Source organism: Procambarus clarkii, chromosome 16 (genome assembly GCF_040958095.1).
Source record: "Procambarus clarkii isolate CNS0578487 chromosome 16, FALCON_Pclarkii_2.0, whole genome shotgun sequence".
NCBI classification, from domain to species: Eukaryota; Metazoa; Arthropoda; class Malacostraca; order Decapoda; family Cambaridae; genus Procambarus; species Procambarus clarkii.
This window is the reverse complement of record NC_091165.1, coordinates 28547175-28563800: the sequence shown is the minus strand read 5'-3', so window position 1 is coordinate 28563800 and position 16626 is coordinate 28547175. Positions and strand designations below refer to the sequence as shown.

The 16626-nt window shown below is 49.4% G+C and overlaps 1 protein-coding gene and 1 long non-coding RNA gene across 2 annotated transcripts in view; one reads left to right on the top strand and one right to left on the bottom strand.

Annotated features, from left to right (window-relative positions):
• LOC138365194 (uncharacterized) overlaps window positions 1-16626 on the bottom strand; it is a 209800-nt gene that overhangs the window by 156178 nt on the left and 36996 nt on the right. The gene's annotated exons all lie outside the window — the stretch shown is intronic.
• LOC123760020 (uncharacterized) overlaps window positions 1-16626 on the top strand; it is a 70934-nt gene that overhangs the window by 39344 nt on the left and 14964 nt on the right. The window contains exon 4 of the mRNA XM_069325753.1: window positions 13556-13687. Coding sequence (XP_069181854.1) covers window positions 13556-13687 — 132 coding nt within the window. The remainder of the gene's footprint in view (window positions 1-13555; window positions 13688-16626) is intronic.

Below are 16626 nucleotides of genomic sequence, written 5' to 3'. Positions count from 1 at the left end.
TGCTATGCTCATTTGTGTTAATTATCCTTACATATATTTGTTAATAATAATAACAAACTCTATTGCCATCTGCAACACGGTTCAAAATCTTGCAAATCGTCGACCCATCGTCTGGCAACAATCCGGAGAGTTGTCATTAAATCATAAAAAAAGAAGAATGAACATTGTAACAATGACGGGCGCATCGTAGCGGCCCGCCCCGTAACGGCCTCTCAACATCCGCTCCTACACCGCCACTGGGATTTACGGCTCTAATCTCTGATGTAATCCCCAGTCAGCAGGATTTATGAAGGATAATGTCTGATGTAATCCCCTCCCACCTACAGCATAAATATGCAAGGATTATTAGATTACCGCATGACTCTATGGACAGATTATACATAAATAAGGAATGTGTGTGATGGAGGCACAGCCCCGCGCTCCTGTGCCAGGTATGTCCACTACGGGCTCACCATAGCCCGTGCTACTTGCCCCGCTCCTGTGCCAGGTAAGTCCACTACGGGCTCACTATAGCCCGTGCTACTTGCCCCGCTCCTGTGCCAGGTAAGTCCACTACGGGCTCACCATAGCCCGTGCTACTTGGAACTTGTTCCGAGTAGCTGATTCTATAACAACGTGTGACGGAATCCCAGATGAAACAGGATTATGTGAGGAAGAATAGTATTGAGAGCAGTAAGTGTGTGACAGAACCCCCCCCCCCCCCTCTCCCCCACTAAAGCGGTGACAAGGTCCAAACCCGTGACAGTGTTGGTCACTATCTTGCCCCTCGGGTTTACCACCGGTGCTCTCCGCTACTCTGGAACTCAACCCGGGAGCGAAATGGCTCCTTCCAGGAGGAATTTTCCCGTCTCGAGCTCCTCATCTCCGGCCTCAACTCATATCTCGCTCTGGAAGTTCCTCCGAGATGTCTACTGGCGTTTCCGAATGGGTTTTATTCATCCTGGAGGCCGTTTGGTCTGAGATGAGTACTAGAAATTCCATATGGGGGTCATTTGGCCATTTTCCAGACATCCAGAAAACCCTCTATCCTAGAAATTCCATATGGGGTCATTTGGCCATTTTCCAGACATCCAGAAAACCCTCTATCCTATTACACACACGACAATGCACATATGTTGGCCATAAGTTCGTCGTCAGATAATTTGATCTACATATTCCACTGTTCCAATGCTGCCTAAAACATGTCCTGCCAAGAGTTCCAGTATTTCCAGGACAAAACGTCGTTCCAAAGACTCGCTCCTGGAACACCATTAACCTTCTTAACGACTCCATTTACTGTAGGCCATTAGTTTTTGCTTTTTTTTTCCTTTTCTTGACAAGAACTTACCCAGTCGACTTTCCAGGAATATGTCCAGGTAATCCACACGACTCAACAAGTACTGGATCACGTTCCGCTCTCAGCGACCTTTTCCAGTCTTCCTGTGAAAGGCTGGAAAGGCTGAGTGGAGATCTCTCCAGCGCTTTGTTGTTGTAGAGACCTCTGGAGGGTATTGTTGTAGAGTCCTCTGGTGGGGATTGTTGTAGAGTCCTCTGGGGGGTATTGTTGTAGAGTCCTGTGGAGGGGTATTGTTGTAGAGTCCTCTGGTGGGGATTGCTGTAGAGTCCTCTGGTGGGTATTGTTGTAGAGTCCTCTGGTGGGTGTTGGTGCAGAGCCCTCTGGTGGGGATTGTTGTAGAGTCCTCTGGTGGGGATTGCTGTAGAGTCCTCTGGTGGGTATTGTTGTAGAGTCCTCTGGTGGGTGTTGGTGCAGAGCCCTCTGGTGGGGATTGTTGTAGAGTCCTCTGGTGGGTATTGTTGTAGAGTCCTCTGGTGGGTGTTGGTGCAGAGTCCTCTGGTGAGGTATTGTTGTAGAGTCCTCTGGTGGGGATTGTTGTAGAGTCCTCTGGTGGGTATTGTTGTAGAGTCCTGTGGAGGGTAGTGTTGTAGAGTCCTGTGGAGGGTAGTGTTGTAGAGTCCTCTGGTGGGGATTGTTGTAGAGTCCTCTGGTGGGTATTGTTGTAGAGTCCTGTGGAGGGTAGTGTTGTAGTCCTGTGGAGGGTAGTGTTGTAGAGTCCTCTGGAGGGTAGTGTTGTAGAGTCCTCTGGAGGGTAGTGTTGTAGAGTCCTCTGGTGGGTATTGTTGTAAAGTCCTCTGGTGGGTGTTGTTGTAGAGTCCTCTGGTGGGTATTGTTGTAGAGTCCTCTGGTGGGTATTGTTGTAGAGTCCTCTGGTGGGTGTTGTTGTAGAGTCCTCTGGAGGGTATTGTTGTAGAGTCCTCTGGTGGGTGTTGTTGTAGAGTCCTCTGGAGGGTATTGTTGTAGAGTCCTCTGGTGGGTATTGTTGTAGTCCTCTGGTGGGTAGTGTTGTAGAGTCCTCTGGTGGGTATTGTTGTAGAGTCCTCTGGTGGGTATTGTTGTAGTCCTCTGGTGGGTATTGTTGTAGTCCTCTGGAGGGTAGTGTTGTAGAGTCCTCTGGTGGGTAGTGTTGTAGAGTCCTCTGGTGGGTATTGTTGTAGAGTCCTCTGGTGGGTATTGTTGTAGTCCTCTGGTGGGTAGTGTTGTAGAGTCCTCTGGTGGGTAGTGTTGTAGAGTCCTCTGGTGGGTATTGTTGTAGAGTCCTCTGGTGGGTATTGTTGTAGAGTCCTCTGGTGGGTAGTGTTGTAGAGTCCTCTGGTGGGTAGTGTTGTAGAGTCCTCTGGTGGGTATTGTTGTAGAGTCCTCTGGAGGGTATTGTTGTAGAGTCCTCTGCAGGGTATTGTTGTAGAGTCCTCTGGTGGGTATTGTTGTAGAGTCCTCTGGAGGGTAGTGTTGTAGAGTCCTCTGGTGGGTAGTGTTGTAGAGTCCTCTGGTGGGTATTGTTGTAGAGTCCTCTGGAGGGTATTGTTGTAGAGTCCTCTGGTGGGTATTGTTGTAGAGTCCTCTGGTGGGTATTGTTGTAGAGTCCTCTGGTGGGGTATTGTTGTAGAGTCCTCTGGTGGGGATTGTTGTAGAGTCCTCTGGAGGGTATTGTTGTAGAGTCCTCTGGAGGGTAGTGTTGTAGAGTCCTCTGGTGGGTAGTGTTGTAGAGTCCTCTGGTGGGTATTGTTGTAGAGTCCTCTGGAGGGTATTGTTGTAGAGTCCTCTGGTGGGTATTGTTGTAGAGTCCTCTGGTGGGGTATTGTTGTAGAGTCCTCTGGTGGGGATTGTTGTAGAGTCCTCTGGTGGGTGTTGGTGCAGAGCCCTCTGGTGGGGATTGTTGTAGAGTCCTCTGGTGGGTATTGTTGTAGAGTCCTCTGGTGGGTATTGTTGTAGAGTCCTCTGGTGGGTATTGTTGTAGAGTCCTCTGGTGGGTGTTGGTGCAGAGCCCTCTGGTGGGGATTGTTGTAGAGTCCTCTGGTGGGTATTGTTGTAGAGTCCTCTGGTGGGTATTGTTGTAGAGTCCTCTGGTGGGTATTGTTGTAGAGTCCTCTGGTGGGTATTGTTGTAGAGTCCTCTGGTGGGTATTGTTGTAGAGTCCTCTGGTGGGTATTGTTGTAGAGTCCTCTGGTGGGTATTGTTGTAGAGTCCTCTGGAGGGTATTGTTGTAGAGTCCTCTGGTGGGTATTGTTGTAGAGTCCTCTGGTGGGTATTGTTGTAGAGTCCTCTGGTGGGTATTGTTGTAGAGTCCTCTGGAGGGGTATTGTTGTAGAGTCCTCTGGTGGGTATTGTTGTAGAGTCCTCTGGTGGGTATTGTTGTAGAGTCCTCTGGAGGGTATTGTTGTAGAGTCCTCTGGTGGGTATTGTTGTAGAGTCCTCTGGTGGGTATTGTTGTAGAGTCCTCTGGTGGGTATTGTTGTAGAGTCCTCTGGTGGGTATTGTTGTAGAGTCCTCTGGTGGGGATTGTTGTAGAGTCCTCTGGTGGGTATTGTTGTAGAGTCCTCTGGTGGGTATTGTTGTAGAGTCCTCTGGTGGGTATTGTTGTAGAGTCCTCTGGTGGGTGTTGGTGCAGAGCCCTCTGGTGGGGATTGTTGTAGAGTCCTCTGGTGGGTATTGTTGTAGAGTCCTCTGGTGGGTATTGTTGTAGAGTCCTCTGGTGGGTATTGTTGTAGAGTCCTCTGGTGGGTATTGTTGTAGAGTCCTCTGGTGGGTATTGTTGTAGAGTCCTCTGGTGGGTATTGTTGTAGAGTCCTCTGGAGGGGTATTGTTGTAGAGTCCTCTGGTGGGGATTGCTGTAGAGTCCTCTGGTGGGTATTGTTGTAGAGTCCTCTGGTGGGATATTGTTGTAGAGTCCTCTGGTGGGGATTGCTGTAGAGTCCTCTGGTGGGTGTTGGTGCAGAGCCCTCTGGTGGGGATTGTTGTAGAGTCCTCTGGTGGGGTATTGTTGTAGAGTCCTCTGGTGGGGATTGCTGTAGAGTCCTCTGGTGGGTATTGTTGTAGAGTCCTCTGGTGGGTGTTGGTGCAGAGCCCTCTGGTGGGGATTGTTGTAGAGTCCTCTGGTGGGTATTGTTGTAGAGTCCTGTGGAGGGTAGTGTTGTAGAGTCCTCTGGTGGGGATTGTTGTAGAGTCCTCTGGTGGGTATTGTTGTAGAGTCCTGTGGAGGGTAGTGTTGTAGAGTCCTGTGGAGGGTAGTGTTGTAGTCCTGTGGAGGGTAGTGTTGTAGAGTCCTCTGGAAGGTTGTGTTGTAGAGTCCTCTGGAGGGTATTGTTGTAGAGTCCTCTGCAGGGTATTGTTGTAGAGTCCTCTGGTGGGTATTGTTGTAGAGTCCTCTGGAGGGTATTGTTATACCCTCCCCCGCGGACTCTACAATATATACAGACTCTGCAGTATTATATATATATATATATATATATATATATATATATATATATATATATATATATATATATATATATATATATATATATATATGCATGCGCGAGGCCGAGGGCCTTGTTGAAAGGGAGGGAACAAAGTTTGCCAATTCCAGACACTCCCATAATGGCTCTTATTTTAAGTCCCTCTTAAAAGGGCTCGTAAATGAACTTTCCCTGCAGTGACGTCGCACTCAACGTCGCACGACGTGTTTCAAAACATTTGACGCATTACGATCACCTGCGGCACATACGGTAATGATGCCCCACACACACACACACACACACACACACACACACACACACACTCTCTTTGTTTCTCACATGACTGAAGAAAAGTGCGGCACGGTAATGGTTCAAATGTCTCATCTCCCTCTTCCTCCGTGTCTCTCATCCTCCCTCCCTCTCTCCCTCCCTCTCTCCCTCCCTCTCTCCCTCCCTCTCTCCCTCCCTCTCTCCCTCCCTCTCTCCCTCCCTCTCTCCCTCCCTCTCTAAGATATCCATATATCAGCTAAGGCGTCACTCTGATACACTGGAGTAGTGTTGGTCTCACAGTTTTATATTTCCTCTTTAAGTCAGCGCTCACCGGCCAACCCCCCTCCCCTCCCCTCACTCTCCCATAACTCTCTCCCTCACACCCCTCCCCCCCCCACCCCGCTCTCCCCTATCTCCCACACTCTCCCGGTAAAGGCACCCTGGCTAAAGTTTATATTCTGTACACTACTGCCAGCGTAATATATATATTGCCAACGGTTTTGTGAATAGTTGTCTATAGCATTACTACCCGTCCACCCCCTCCCCCCCCCCCCCCACTGTCACCCCCAACCCCCCCACCATCTTTTCCAGAGAGAGATTGAGAGAGAGAGAGAGAGAGAGAGTGAGAGAGAGAGAGAGAGAGAGAGAGAGAGAGAGAGAGAGAGAGAGAGAGAGAGAGAGAGAGAGAGAGAGAGAGAGAGAGAGAGAGAGATTGGGAAAGCTATCGAAACATAGCTTTCGACAGGTTTCCAAGAGAGGCGCTAAAAAGTAACCCAAACAATGTATTCCTCGAGAGCTTTCGTGTGTGTGTGTGTGTGTGTGTGTGTGTGTGTGTGTGTGTGTGTGTGTGTGTGTGTGTGTGTGTGTGTGTGTGTGTGTGTGTGTGTGTGTGTGTGCATCTTAAGACACGTTTTGAGAAGGCAAGACAGCCGGCACAAGGCACACACGAGGAGCCGGCAGGGAACAGCAGGCACCCGCACCTGGCACAGGGTCAGCGTCTCAACTTCCACCTCTCTCTTATTACACAGACCATCTCTTATTACACAGACCATCTCTTATTACTCAGACCATCTCTTATTACACAGACCATCTCCAGATACCATGAAGGAGGACATATTAAATAGGTGACTCCCGCCTGGATCGGTAACTAATTATTTTTGTCGTAAAATTTGCGATTCACGTATTGGTGCTTGGCTGGGGGCCAGATGTACTGGTGCTTGGCTGGGGGCCAGATGTACTGGTGCTTGGCTGGGGGGTCAGATGTACTGGTGCTTGGCTGGGGGGCCAGATGTACTGGTGCTTGGCTGGGGGGCCAGATGTACTGGTGCTTGGCTGGGGGGCCAGATGTACTGGTGCTTGGCTGGGGGGCCAGATGTACTGGTGCTTGGCTGGGGGGCCAGATGTACTGGTGCTTGGCTGGGGGGTCAGATGTACTGGTGCTTGGCTGGGGGGTCAGATGTACTGGTGCTTGACTGGGGGCCAGATGTACTGGTGCTTGGCTGGTGGGCCAGATGTACTGGTGCTTGGCTGGGGCCAGATGTACTGGTGCTTGGCTGGGGCCAGATGTACTGGTGCTTGGCTGGGGGGCCAGATGTACTGGTGCTTGGCTGGGGGGCCAGATGTACTGGTGCTTGGCTGGGGCCCAGATGTACTGGTGCTTGGCTGGGGGGCCAGATGTACTGGTGCTTGGCTGGGGGGCCAGATGTACTGGTGCTTGGCTGGGGGGCCAGATGTACTGGTGCTTGGCTGGTGGGCCAGATGTACTGGTGCTTGGCTGGGGCCAGATGTACTGGTACTTGGCTGGTGGCCAGATGTACTGGTGCTTGACTGGTGGGCCAGATGTACTGGTGCTTGGCTGGTGGGCCAGATGTACTGGTGCTTGGCTGGTGGGCCAGATGTACTGGTGCTTGGCTGGGGCCAGATGTACTGGTACTTGGCTGGTGGGCCAGATGCTTGACTGGGGGCCAGATGTACAATGTTAATATCAATTTTCCGGCAGGAATTCAGTATGTGGTATGCAAATGACGGGCAGACTCTCGCCCGCCAACTTCCTCTAAGATAATATTGAAAGAAGAGCTCGATTAACTCACAAGAGCCCCAAGAGCCAAGTCCTGGAATGGTCATGGACTTGATCCCGGACTTAAAAATGACGTGAACTTAAAAAGGCCTTAAAATGACATATGCTGATAAGATATGTGCATAACTTATCAGCATGTGTGCGCTTCGTCGTGGACTGTATCGCACGGTTGAGAGGCGGGACCAAAGAGCCAAAGCTCAACCCCCCCGCGCAAGCACAACTAGGTGCAGCTGAAGCCTCTTCCAGGGTTAAATGGAGAATTAAGGAACTGATAGCTAAGCTTGTAGTTAAGATAGCAAGAGGCTCCTACTACAATGATATATATATTGCCAGCGACGAGGATGAACCCATTAAAGATAATGTTTAACGTCAAAAAATATTGAAATGGATGAAATTTACAGTGATTAATGAGCTAATCCTATTTTGGGGAGTGTTGTACATGCTGCTATGGCGGTGTGTCCACTCACAGGATGAGTGGGGCTGCCCAATACTGTCACTATGGCGGTGTGTCCACTCACAGGATGAGTGGCGCTGCCCAATACTGTCACTATGGCGGTGTGTCCACTCACAGGATGAGTGGCGCTGCCCAATACTGTCACTATGGCGGTGTGTCCACTCACAGGATGAGTGGCGCTGCCCAATACTGTCACTATGGCGGTGTGTCCACTCACAGGATGAGTGGCGCTGCCCAATACTGTCACTATGGCGGTGTGTCCACTCACAGGATGAGTGACGCTGCCCAATACTGTCACTATGGTGGTGTGTCCACTCACAGGATGAGTGGCGCTGCCCAATACTGTCACTATGGCGGTGTGTCCACTCACAGGATGAGTGGCGCTGCCCAATACTGTCACTATGGCGGTGTGTCCACTCACAGGATGAGTGGCGCTGCCCAATACTGTCACTATGGCGGTGTGTCCACTCACAGGATGAGTGGCGCTGCCCAATACTGTCACTATGGCGGTGTGTCCACTCACAGGATGAGTGGCGCTGCCCAATACTGTCACTATGGCGGTGTGTCCACTCACAGGATGAGTGGCGCTGCCCAATACTGTCACTATGGCGGTGTGTCCACTCACAGGATGAGTGGCGCTGCCCAATACTGTCACTATGGCGGTGTGTCCACTCACAGGATGAGTGACGCTGCCCAATACTGTCACTATGGTGGTGTGTCCACTCACAGGATGAGTGGCGCTGCCCAATACTGTCACTATGGCGGTGTGTCCACTCACAGGATGAGTGGCGCTGCCCAATACTGTCACTATGGCGGTGTGTCCACTCACAGGATGAGTGGCGCTGCCCAATACTGTCACTATGGTGGTGTGTCCACTCACAGGATGAGTGGCGCTGCCCAATACTGTCACTATGGCGGTGTGTCCACTCACAGGATGAGTGGCGCTGCCCAATACTGTCACTATGGCGGTGTGTCCACTCACAGGATGAGTGGCGCTGCCCAATACTGTCACTATGGCGGTGTGTCCACTCACAGGATGAGTGGCGCTGCCCAATACTGTCACTATGGCGGTGTGTCCACTCACAGGATGAGTGGCGCTGCCCAATACTGTCACTATGGCGGTGTGTCCACTCACAGGATGAGTGGCGCTGCCCAATACTGTCACTATGGCGGTGTGTCCACTCACAGGATGAGTGGCGCTGCCCAATACTGTCACTATGGCGGTGTGTCCACTCACAGGATGAGTGGCGCTGCCCAATACTGTCACTATGGCGGTGTGTCCACTCACAGGATGAGTGGCGCTGCCCAATACTGTCACTATGGCGGTGTGTCCACTCACAGGATGAGTGGCGCTGCCCAATACTGTCACTATGGCGGTGTGTCCACTCACAGGATGAGTGGCGCTGCCCAATACTGTCACTATGGCGGTGTGTCCACTCACAGGATGAGTGGCGCTGCCCAATACTGTCACTATGGCGGTGTGTCCACTCACAGGATGAGTGACGCTGCCCAATACTGTCACTATGGCGGTGTGTCCACTCACAGGATGAGTGACGCTGCCCAATACTGTCACTATGGCGGTGTGTCCACTCACAGGACGAGTGACGCTGCCCAATAAACTCGCCCCTCGAGGCAAAATTTAAAAACGCGAGTAGGAAGAGGGGAGTGACTGGGAGAGTGACCGCCACCAAACAAGGGGAATGAGGCAGAGAGAAGCACTCTCTGAGAGGGGAGTGACGGGGGGGAGGGGGGGGGGAAGGGGTCCTTAAGGGAAGCACCATCAGAAATGACAACCCACTTTGTAATTTTATTTTTATATACGTGGAAGACCAAAGCTTAGGTGCTCTCTCTCTCTCTCTCTCTCTCTCTCTCTCTCTCTCTCTCTCTCTCTCTCTCTCTCTCTCTCTCTCTCTCTCTCTCTCTCTCTCTCTCTCTCTCTCTCTCCTCTTCCACTGCCTGGGCCTTCACTTTCCTTCGTCTTCTCGCTTCTCTTTCCCTTCTTTCAATGCCTATTCCCTCTCTCTCATTCTATTTCTAATCATTCTCATTCTCGCTCAATCCTCCTATCTTCTTCCCTTCATTCCCCCTCATCTTCTCCACCTACCTTCCCTCTCCCCTCCCCTCCCCCCCCCCTTCCCTTATCCAGCATCTATACCATAGTTTATCTCTTCTATTTCACATTCTATTTTTTTCCCTCTCCAAATTTCTTATCTGTTATTCTCTCCTCTTTCCTCTCTGTTTCTTTCCCTACCGCTTTCCCCTTCCCTTCCGTTCCTCGTTCTCCCCCCCCCCCCTTGCCTCGCCGCCCCCCCCTCACATCAGGGGAGGGGGGAGGGGGGTTGAGAGAGTAACTACATGTCCCTAAGCGCCCCCCTTCACAACTCCTCCCCCTCTCTCACCCTGTCTTGTTTCATTGTCTCTCCTTCACGGTTGGCTCTCCCCCCTACACCTCTCCCTTCTACACTCCCTCCCTCTCTCTCTCCCTCCCTTCTACACTCCCTCCCTCCCTCTCTCTCCCTCCCTCTCTCTCCCTCCCTCCCTCTCTCTCTCTCCCTTCTACACTCCCTCCCTCCCTCTCTCTCCCTCCCTCCCTCTCTCTCTCTCCCTTCTACACTCCCTCCCTCCCTCTCTCTCCCTCCCTCCCTTCTACACTCCCTCCCTCTCCCTAACACACTCTTCCTCTCTTCCTGGGTCTTTTACTCTCCATGTTCACTATTTCTTCTGTCTCTGTCCCTCTCTCTCTCCCTCTCTGTCTCTCCGTCTCTCTCTCTCTCTCTCTCTCTCTCTCTCTCTCTCTCTCTCTCTCTCTCTCTCTCTCTCTCTCTCTCTCTCCTGATGTTCCTCCTTAGCATGTGCTCAATCTCATTTAGCCCTTCTTCAATATGGTTTGAAGAATAATAATTGCCTCATTGTCTATCCTCTTCTTCCAATCCTTTCTCCTCCTTTATTCCTTCTCCCTACCTCTCTTTTTTGTTCTTCCTCCTCCCGAGTCTCTTCCTTCTCCTCTACTTCTTAGTCCCTATGTATATATTCCTTTATTTCTAACTATGAATATATTCCTTTACGAATGTATAACATATATTATTAAATATGACCGAAAAAGTAAGATTGATAATTCTAACACGAATTTTCTCGATCTTTCTTATGTTTCTTTTCACTGTTGATGGTAAATGAAAAATCAATTCTCCAAAATTCATTTTTATTTATGAATGTGTAATAATGAAGGTTACGTTGTGAGAGGAAAGGGAGGACCGTCTCTTCCACCAGGAGGCCCTGTAGCCCTCTCTTCCTCACCCTCCCACACTCCGGGGCCGGCCGGCCGAGCGGACAGCACGCTGGATACGTGATCGTGTAGTCCCGGGTTAGATTCCGGGCGCCGGAGAGAAACAATAGGCAGAGTTTCTTTCACCCTATGCCCGGGCCTGTTACCTAGCAGTAAATAGGTGCCTGGGATTTAGTCAGCTGTCATGGGCTGCTTCCTGGTGTGTGTGTGTGTGTGTGTGTGTGTGTGTGTGTGTGTGTGTGTGTGTGTGTGTGTGTGTGTGTGTGTGTGTGGAAAAATAGTAGTAGTAGTAGTTAGAAACGGTTGATTGACAGTTGAGAGGCGGGCCGAAAGAGCAGAGCTCAATCCCCGCAAGCTCAACTAGGTGAATACACTACCATTCCATCTATCCGTTCCCAGCACCCCTCTCCCAGGCCCCCCTCACTGCTCCCCCCCCCACAACCCCCCCCAACTACCCCCCCAATCCTGCACAGTGACAGAACAAGCCGGGGCAGCCTCTGTTCTCCTCTCGTAATTGGACATGTAACTTACAAGGAGAAATTTCCCGTGCCGCTGCTATATGAAGGGAAGAGAGAGAGAGAGAGAGAGAGAGAGAGAGAGAGAGAGAGAGAGAGAGAGAGAGAGAGAGAGAGAGAGAGAGAGAGAGAGAGAGAGAGAGAGAGAGAATGGATAGAGAGCCAGCCAATACATCTCAAGCAGTTCCACTTAGCCCAACACCGTGGACGACAAGAAGACGGCTACTACAACACAAGACGCTCAGCCGGCACCACTAAGGAACCACCAGACACGCCTCACCCTCACCTTCCCCTCAGTGTAACATCAATCTCTTCCAACCTGAAACATTCTCACCAAAAAACTCTCACAAATTACACCGTCTTGCAAGCCAAGTCCACATAAGTAGATGATGATAGATAACACCTTTAAGACTGATGAATGGATCCCAACCTGCCATCCATAAATGTCCCTCCATCCACAGTATCTATAGATAATAAATAATTAATGTTGCACACAAAAGGTCCACCTTGATGCTGCCTTGAAAAGGCGCCAAGAAGGGTAATATGACTTGGGTAATATCGGGTCGACATCTTGGAAGGTTGAGTGCTATTCCCTGAGATATTACAGGTGAGAGGCCTACCTGGAGTTAATGAGAAGTGGGGGGGGGGTTTACCTAGGCCTAATATCACCCCCCCCCCTCACCTTTCCTCTTTAACATGGCATTTGTTGCACCTTTTTATTGTTTAGAGACAACATACACTATATATTGGATGGGTCGGTACAGAGACGCCCTTGCTTCTTGCAGGCCGGAGTTCAATTCCTGATGGTCCATGTGTTTGGATAGCGTATCTCCCTTTCTTTCTCCTCTTCTTCCTCACCATACTTCTCCTCTTTATCCACCTTCTCCTTCTCCTCCTCTACGTCAGGTTAACATGGGGCAGATCTTTGTTTTCGCGAATTTGACTCTAAAATTTACGTTGTTTTAAATCATAAATTATGATTCACAGCACCGTGTTCAAAGATGTGTTCACCAGAGCCCGTGTGTTCACTTAGATATGGCCACAGTGGTGGAACAGAGCCCGTGTGTTCACTTAGATATGGCCACACTGGCGGAACACAAGGAGAAAAGTTATTTCTTCCAGGCGGGTACAGCAGGACAAGACGACTGTTGTTGTTGTTATAGATTCAGCTACTCGGAACAAGTTCCAAGTAGCACGGGCTATGGTGACCCCGTAGTGGACTTACCTGGCACAGGAGCGGTGCTGAATGAGTGTCCAAGACGACCGACTCCTGTTAGCAGATTAAGAATTTTTCCTTCGTCACAATTCACCTCATTCAGCCTCAGTCTACTAGTTCTCCCTCGAACCCGATCCAGCAATCGGTTTACAACCAGGTGCCCAATTACTGCTGGGTGAACACGGGCGTCCAGTTAAGGATCAGTGTCCAATCGTTTCAGCCCCAGGTTACAGCTGATTATACACACATCCCCCCCCCCTCCTCCTCCTCCATCAGTCCTAACACCACGCAAGTTGGAAGAGCTACACAAATTCAAAATCAAAATCTTCATTGTTTTGTGAACAATTATTATTGATTTGGTTTACACAATTTTTTTGGTTTACACAATAATATTGTTTACAGAGTATTATTTATCTAAGCGCCATGGCAAGACCGTAACACGTAAGCGTTATAATTATATAGAGATTTAAACAGATTTAGAAACACTATTTATCAGCCATATATATATAAATCCTGACAGTTGCTGCTGGAGTGAAATGGAGTTTTGAATTCAGGCAAAGAATTAAACATTCCTCCAATACAAGTGGCTGGTAATCCATCCACACTGCAAAACACGGATAACAAGGTGGATTGATGAAGATTGATGAAGATTAAGCCACCCAAAAGGTGGCACGGGCATGAATAGCCCGTAAGTAGTGGTGGCCCCTTTTGAGCCATTACCAGTATCAAGAGCTGATACTGGAGATCTGTATAACACATGGTGTTAGCCATATGTATATAGCCAAATATATATAGTTAGCCATATATATATATATAAATGAGTTTAGGTTGATATAAATAGTAGCTGCCTCGTATTAGGGCCACTTGTTCTTCTGCAGTTTAATTTATTATTATATTGTCATGTTTCTGATATTCGTTATCATAGTCTCATGTTGTTACAATGTTGTGATGGTGTGTGTGGGTGTTGCAGCCCACGGCGCCACCTGGGAGGTGAGCGCCATTAGCGTGGGCGACGCTGGCGCTGACTGGACCAGCCTGGCGGGACTCTACGGCCGTCTTACTGTCAGGGATTCCAACCTGCTCATCAAGGACACGCATAATGGTGAGTGACCATCGTTCTCTTGACCAGCAGTCACAGTAACGTGGCTGAAATATGTTGACCAGAGCACACACTAGAAGGTGAAGGGACGACGACGAGGTTTCGGTCCGTCCTGGACCATTCTCAAGTCGATTGTGACTTGAGAATGGTCCATGGACGACGAGACGAGAATGGACGACGAGGATTCGGTCCGTCCTGGACCATTCTCAAGTCACAATCGACTTGAGAATGGTTTAGGACGGACCGAAACGTCGTCGTCGTCCCTTCACTTTCTAGTGTGTGGTCTGGTAAACCATTGATGTCTTGACGTATACCACTGGTGTATCCGCAGGGGGTTACAGAGATCGTGGGACGAGTAAGGTAAGGCAATTGTGAGGGAGAGAGCGGTATACCATCTGTCTATAGCACCTGGAAGGGATATGAGGACTAGGATCTGAGGTACAAGGACGGACGGAGGGAAGGAACAGTGCCCAAGCACTTGGACCATCGGGGGATCGAACACAGACCCTGTACCATGTAAAGTCATTACTGCACCGACCAGTCCACGTGGAGCACTTGGCAAAAGAAGGTGTTATTAAGCCCCTGGGGCCAGATTCACGAAGCAGTTACGCAAGCACTTACGAACCTGTCCATCTTTCCTCAATCTTTGGCGGCTTTGTTTACAATTATTAAACAGTCAATGAGCTCCGAAGCACCAGGAGGCTGTTTACAACAATAAAAACAGTTGATTGGCAAGTTTTCATGCTTGTAAACTGTTTAATAAATGTAACCAAAGCCGTCAAAGATTGAGGAAAGATGTACAGGATCGTAAGTGCTTGCGTAACTGCTTCGTGAATCTGGGCCCTGGAGTCTAAAGCAACATCCGGGTCACCAATCCGTGTTATAGGTGTTATATAGGACGCCTGACAGCTGGGTGGACAGCGCTTCGGATTCGTAGTCCTGAGGTTCCGGGTTCGATCCCTGGTGGAGGGGGAGACAAAATGTTTTTTCACCCTGATGCCCCTGTTACCTAGCAATAAATAGATACCTGGGAGTTAAGACAGCTGTTACGGGCTGCTTCCTGAGGGTGTAACAAAAAGGAGACTTGATCGAGGACCGGGCCGCGGGGACGCTAAGCCCCGAAATTATCTCAAGATAACCTCTCAAGATAGGTTATTGGACTGTAAGATACACATGTGCTCTGTTTTACCATCTCAACAGTGTTTGTTCATAGGCCAATACACTTCAGTCTTACCTAAATATGTTTCCTTATAGGTTTGGATTCTTATCCGGACTAGACTTGTCTAACCTAAGGCAAGACCATACCTTACCTTAGGTACTAGTCAATATTGCATCTTGCCTCATACCTACGGCATGGTATCAATCTTAGGGAAATATACAAGATGGACATGAGAAAAACCTTTGGAGCCAGGCCGGTGGAATCCACCCCGCGTGGAATACAAGGTTTTGTGATTATATTGTGAGCAAACATGTTTGAAACGAGTCATAGCTAAACGAAACGACCTGGTTGGTAACTGGAGGCGCAGTTTCGTGATGTCTTAAGAGAAGGAAGAAGAGTTGAAGGTAGTTTGTTCAATACGATACTTCGTATTGAACTTTGAGCCCTTATTTCGTACACAAGAGGGTTCGCCAACAGATGTTATAACACGCTTAACCTTACCCAACGTAACGCACACCTAAACGGCTCTGACAATCAGAAAACGAGCTTTATCGAACCTTCTTGTGTAGGATTTGACCTCACCCTGCCCAGTACCCCGCCTCACACTAGATGATGACATGAAACCGAAGGCTACATATCACTGTATCAGACAGCCGGTAAGGTGGAGCCCAGCAGCTACCGCCTGACTCCACAAGGAGATTTAGAGGAGTACCTGAGCACCAGCAAGCACCCCAGGCAACACACACAATGCCCTCCACCAACCCGTGACCTATATACGCCGCCCAAGTGAGGGTAGGCAACGAAGGATCCCCTTAACAACAGACCAGAGGACGACACCACTACCCCTCTCCTCCTCTCCCGTCTTGGTACACACATTAAGACATCAACTGACTGCGACACGCCAAGGCCAAGACAAAGAGGAGGAGGCAGGAGGCCCTCTGTAACTGTAGACAACACAACCACACGTCTCCTGTGTGGTCCTTACCTCATTGACACAAGGTAAGCAAAACTCAGCATTAATTACCCAGACACACGTTTGGTCGCGGAGCCATATAGAGTCTGAGGGTAGAGCCACACAGGTACACTACCTCTCGCTGTCACTCTATGTGTAGCCATATAGAGTCTGAGGGTAGAGTCTGAGGGTAGAGCCACACAGGTACACTACTACCTCTCGCTGTCACTCTATGTGGAGCCATATAGAGTCTGAGGGTAGAGCCACACAGGTACACTACCTCTCGCTGTCACTCTGTGTGTGGGGTCATGCTTCACTACCTCCCTCTAACGCTATAAAAGGTGGAAGGAGAAGGAGAAGACAGTGAAAACAAAAGCAAGTCGTTCAAGCACCAGCCGCCAGGAGCCGGCCAAGATAACCCAACAACCCGGACTCCTACTCACGTTGTGTCCGGATCAGCAAGGTCAATTTACGCACTTAGGGTACGTGAGTAAAGTCCGCACGCACGCACACACGCACGCACACACGCACACACACACACACACACACACACACACACACACACACACACACATGGGTAGTGTGTTATACTCACCATCTTGAGTATATATTGATACTCAATAACAAAACTCTTGATACTCATCAATAACAAAACTCTTGATACTCATCAATAACAAAAACTCTTGATACTCATCAATAACAAAACTCTTGATACTCATCAATAACAAAAACTCTTGATACTCATCAATAACAAAAACTCTTGATACTCATCAATAACAAAAACTCTTGATACTCATCAATAACAAAAACTCTTGATACTCATCAATAACA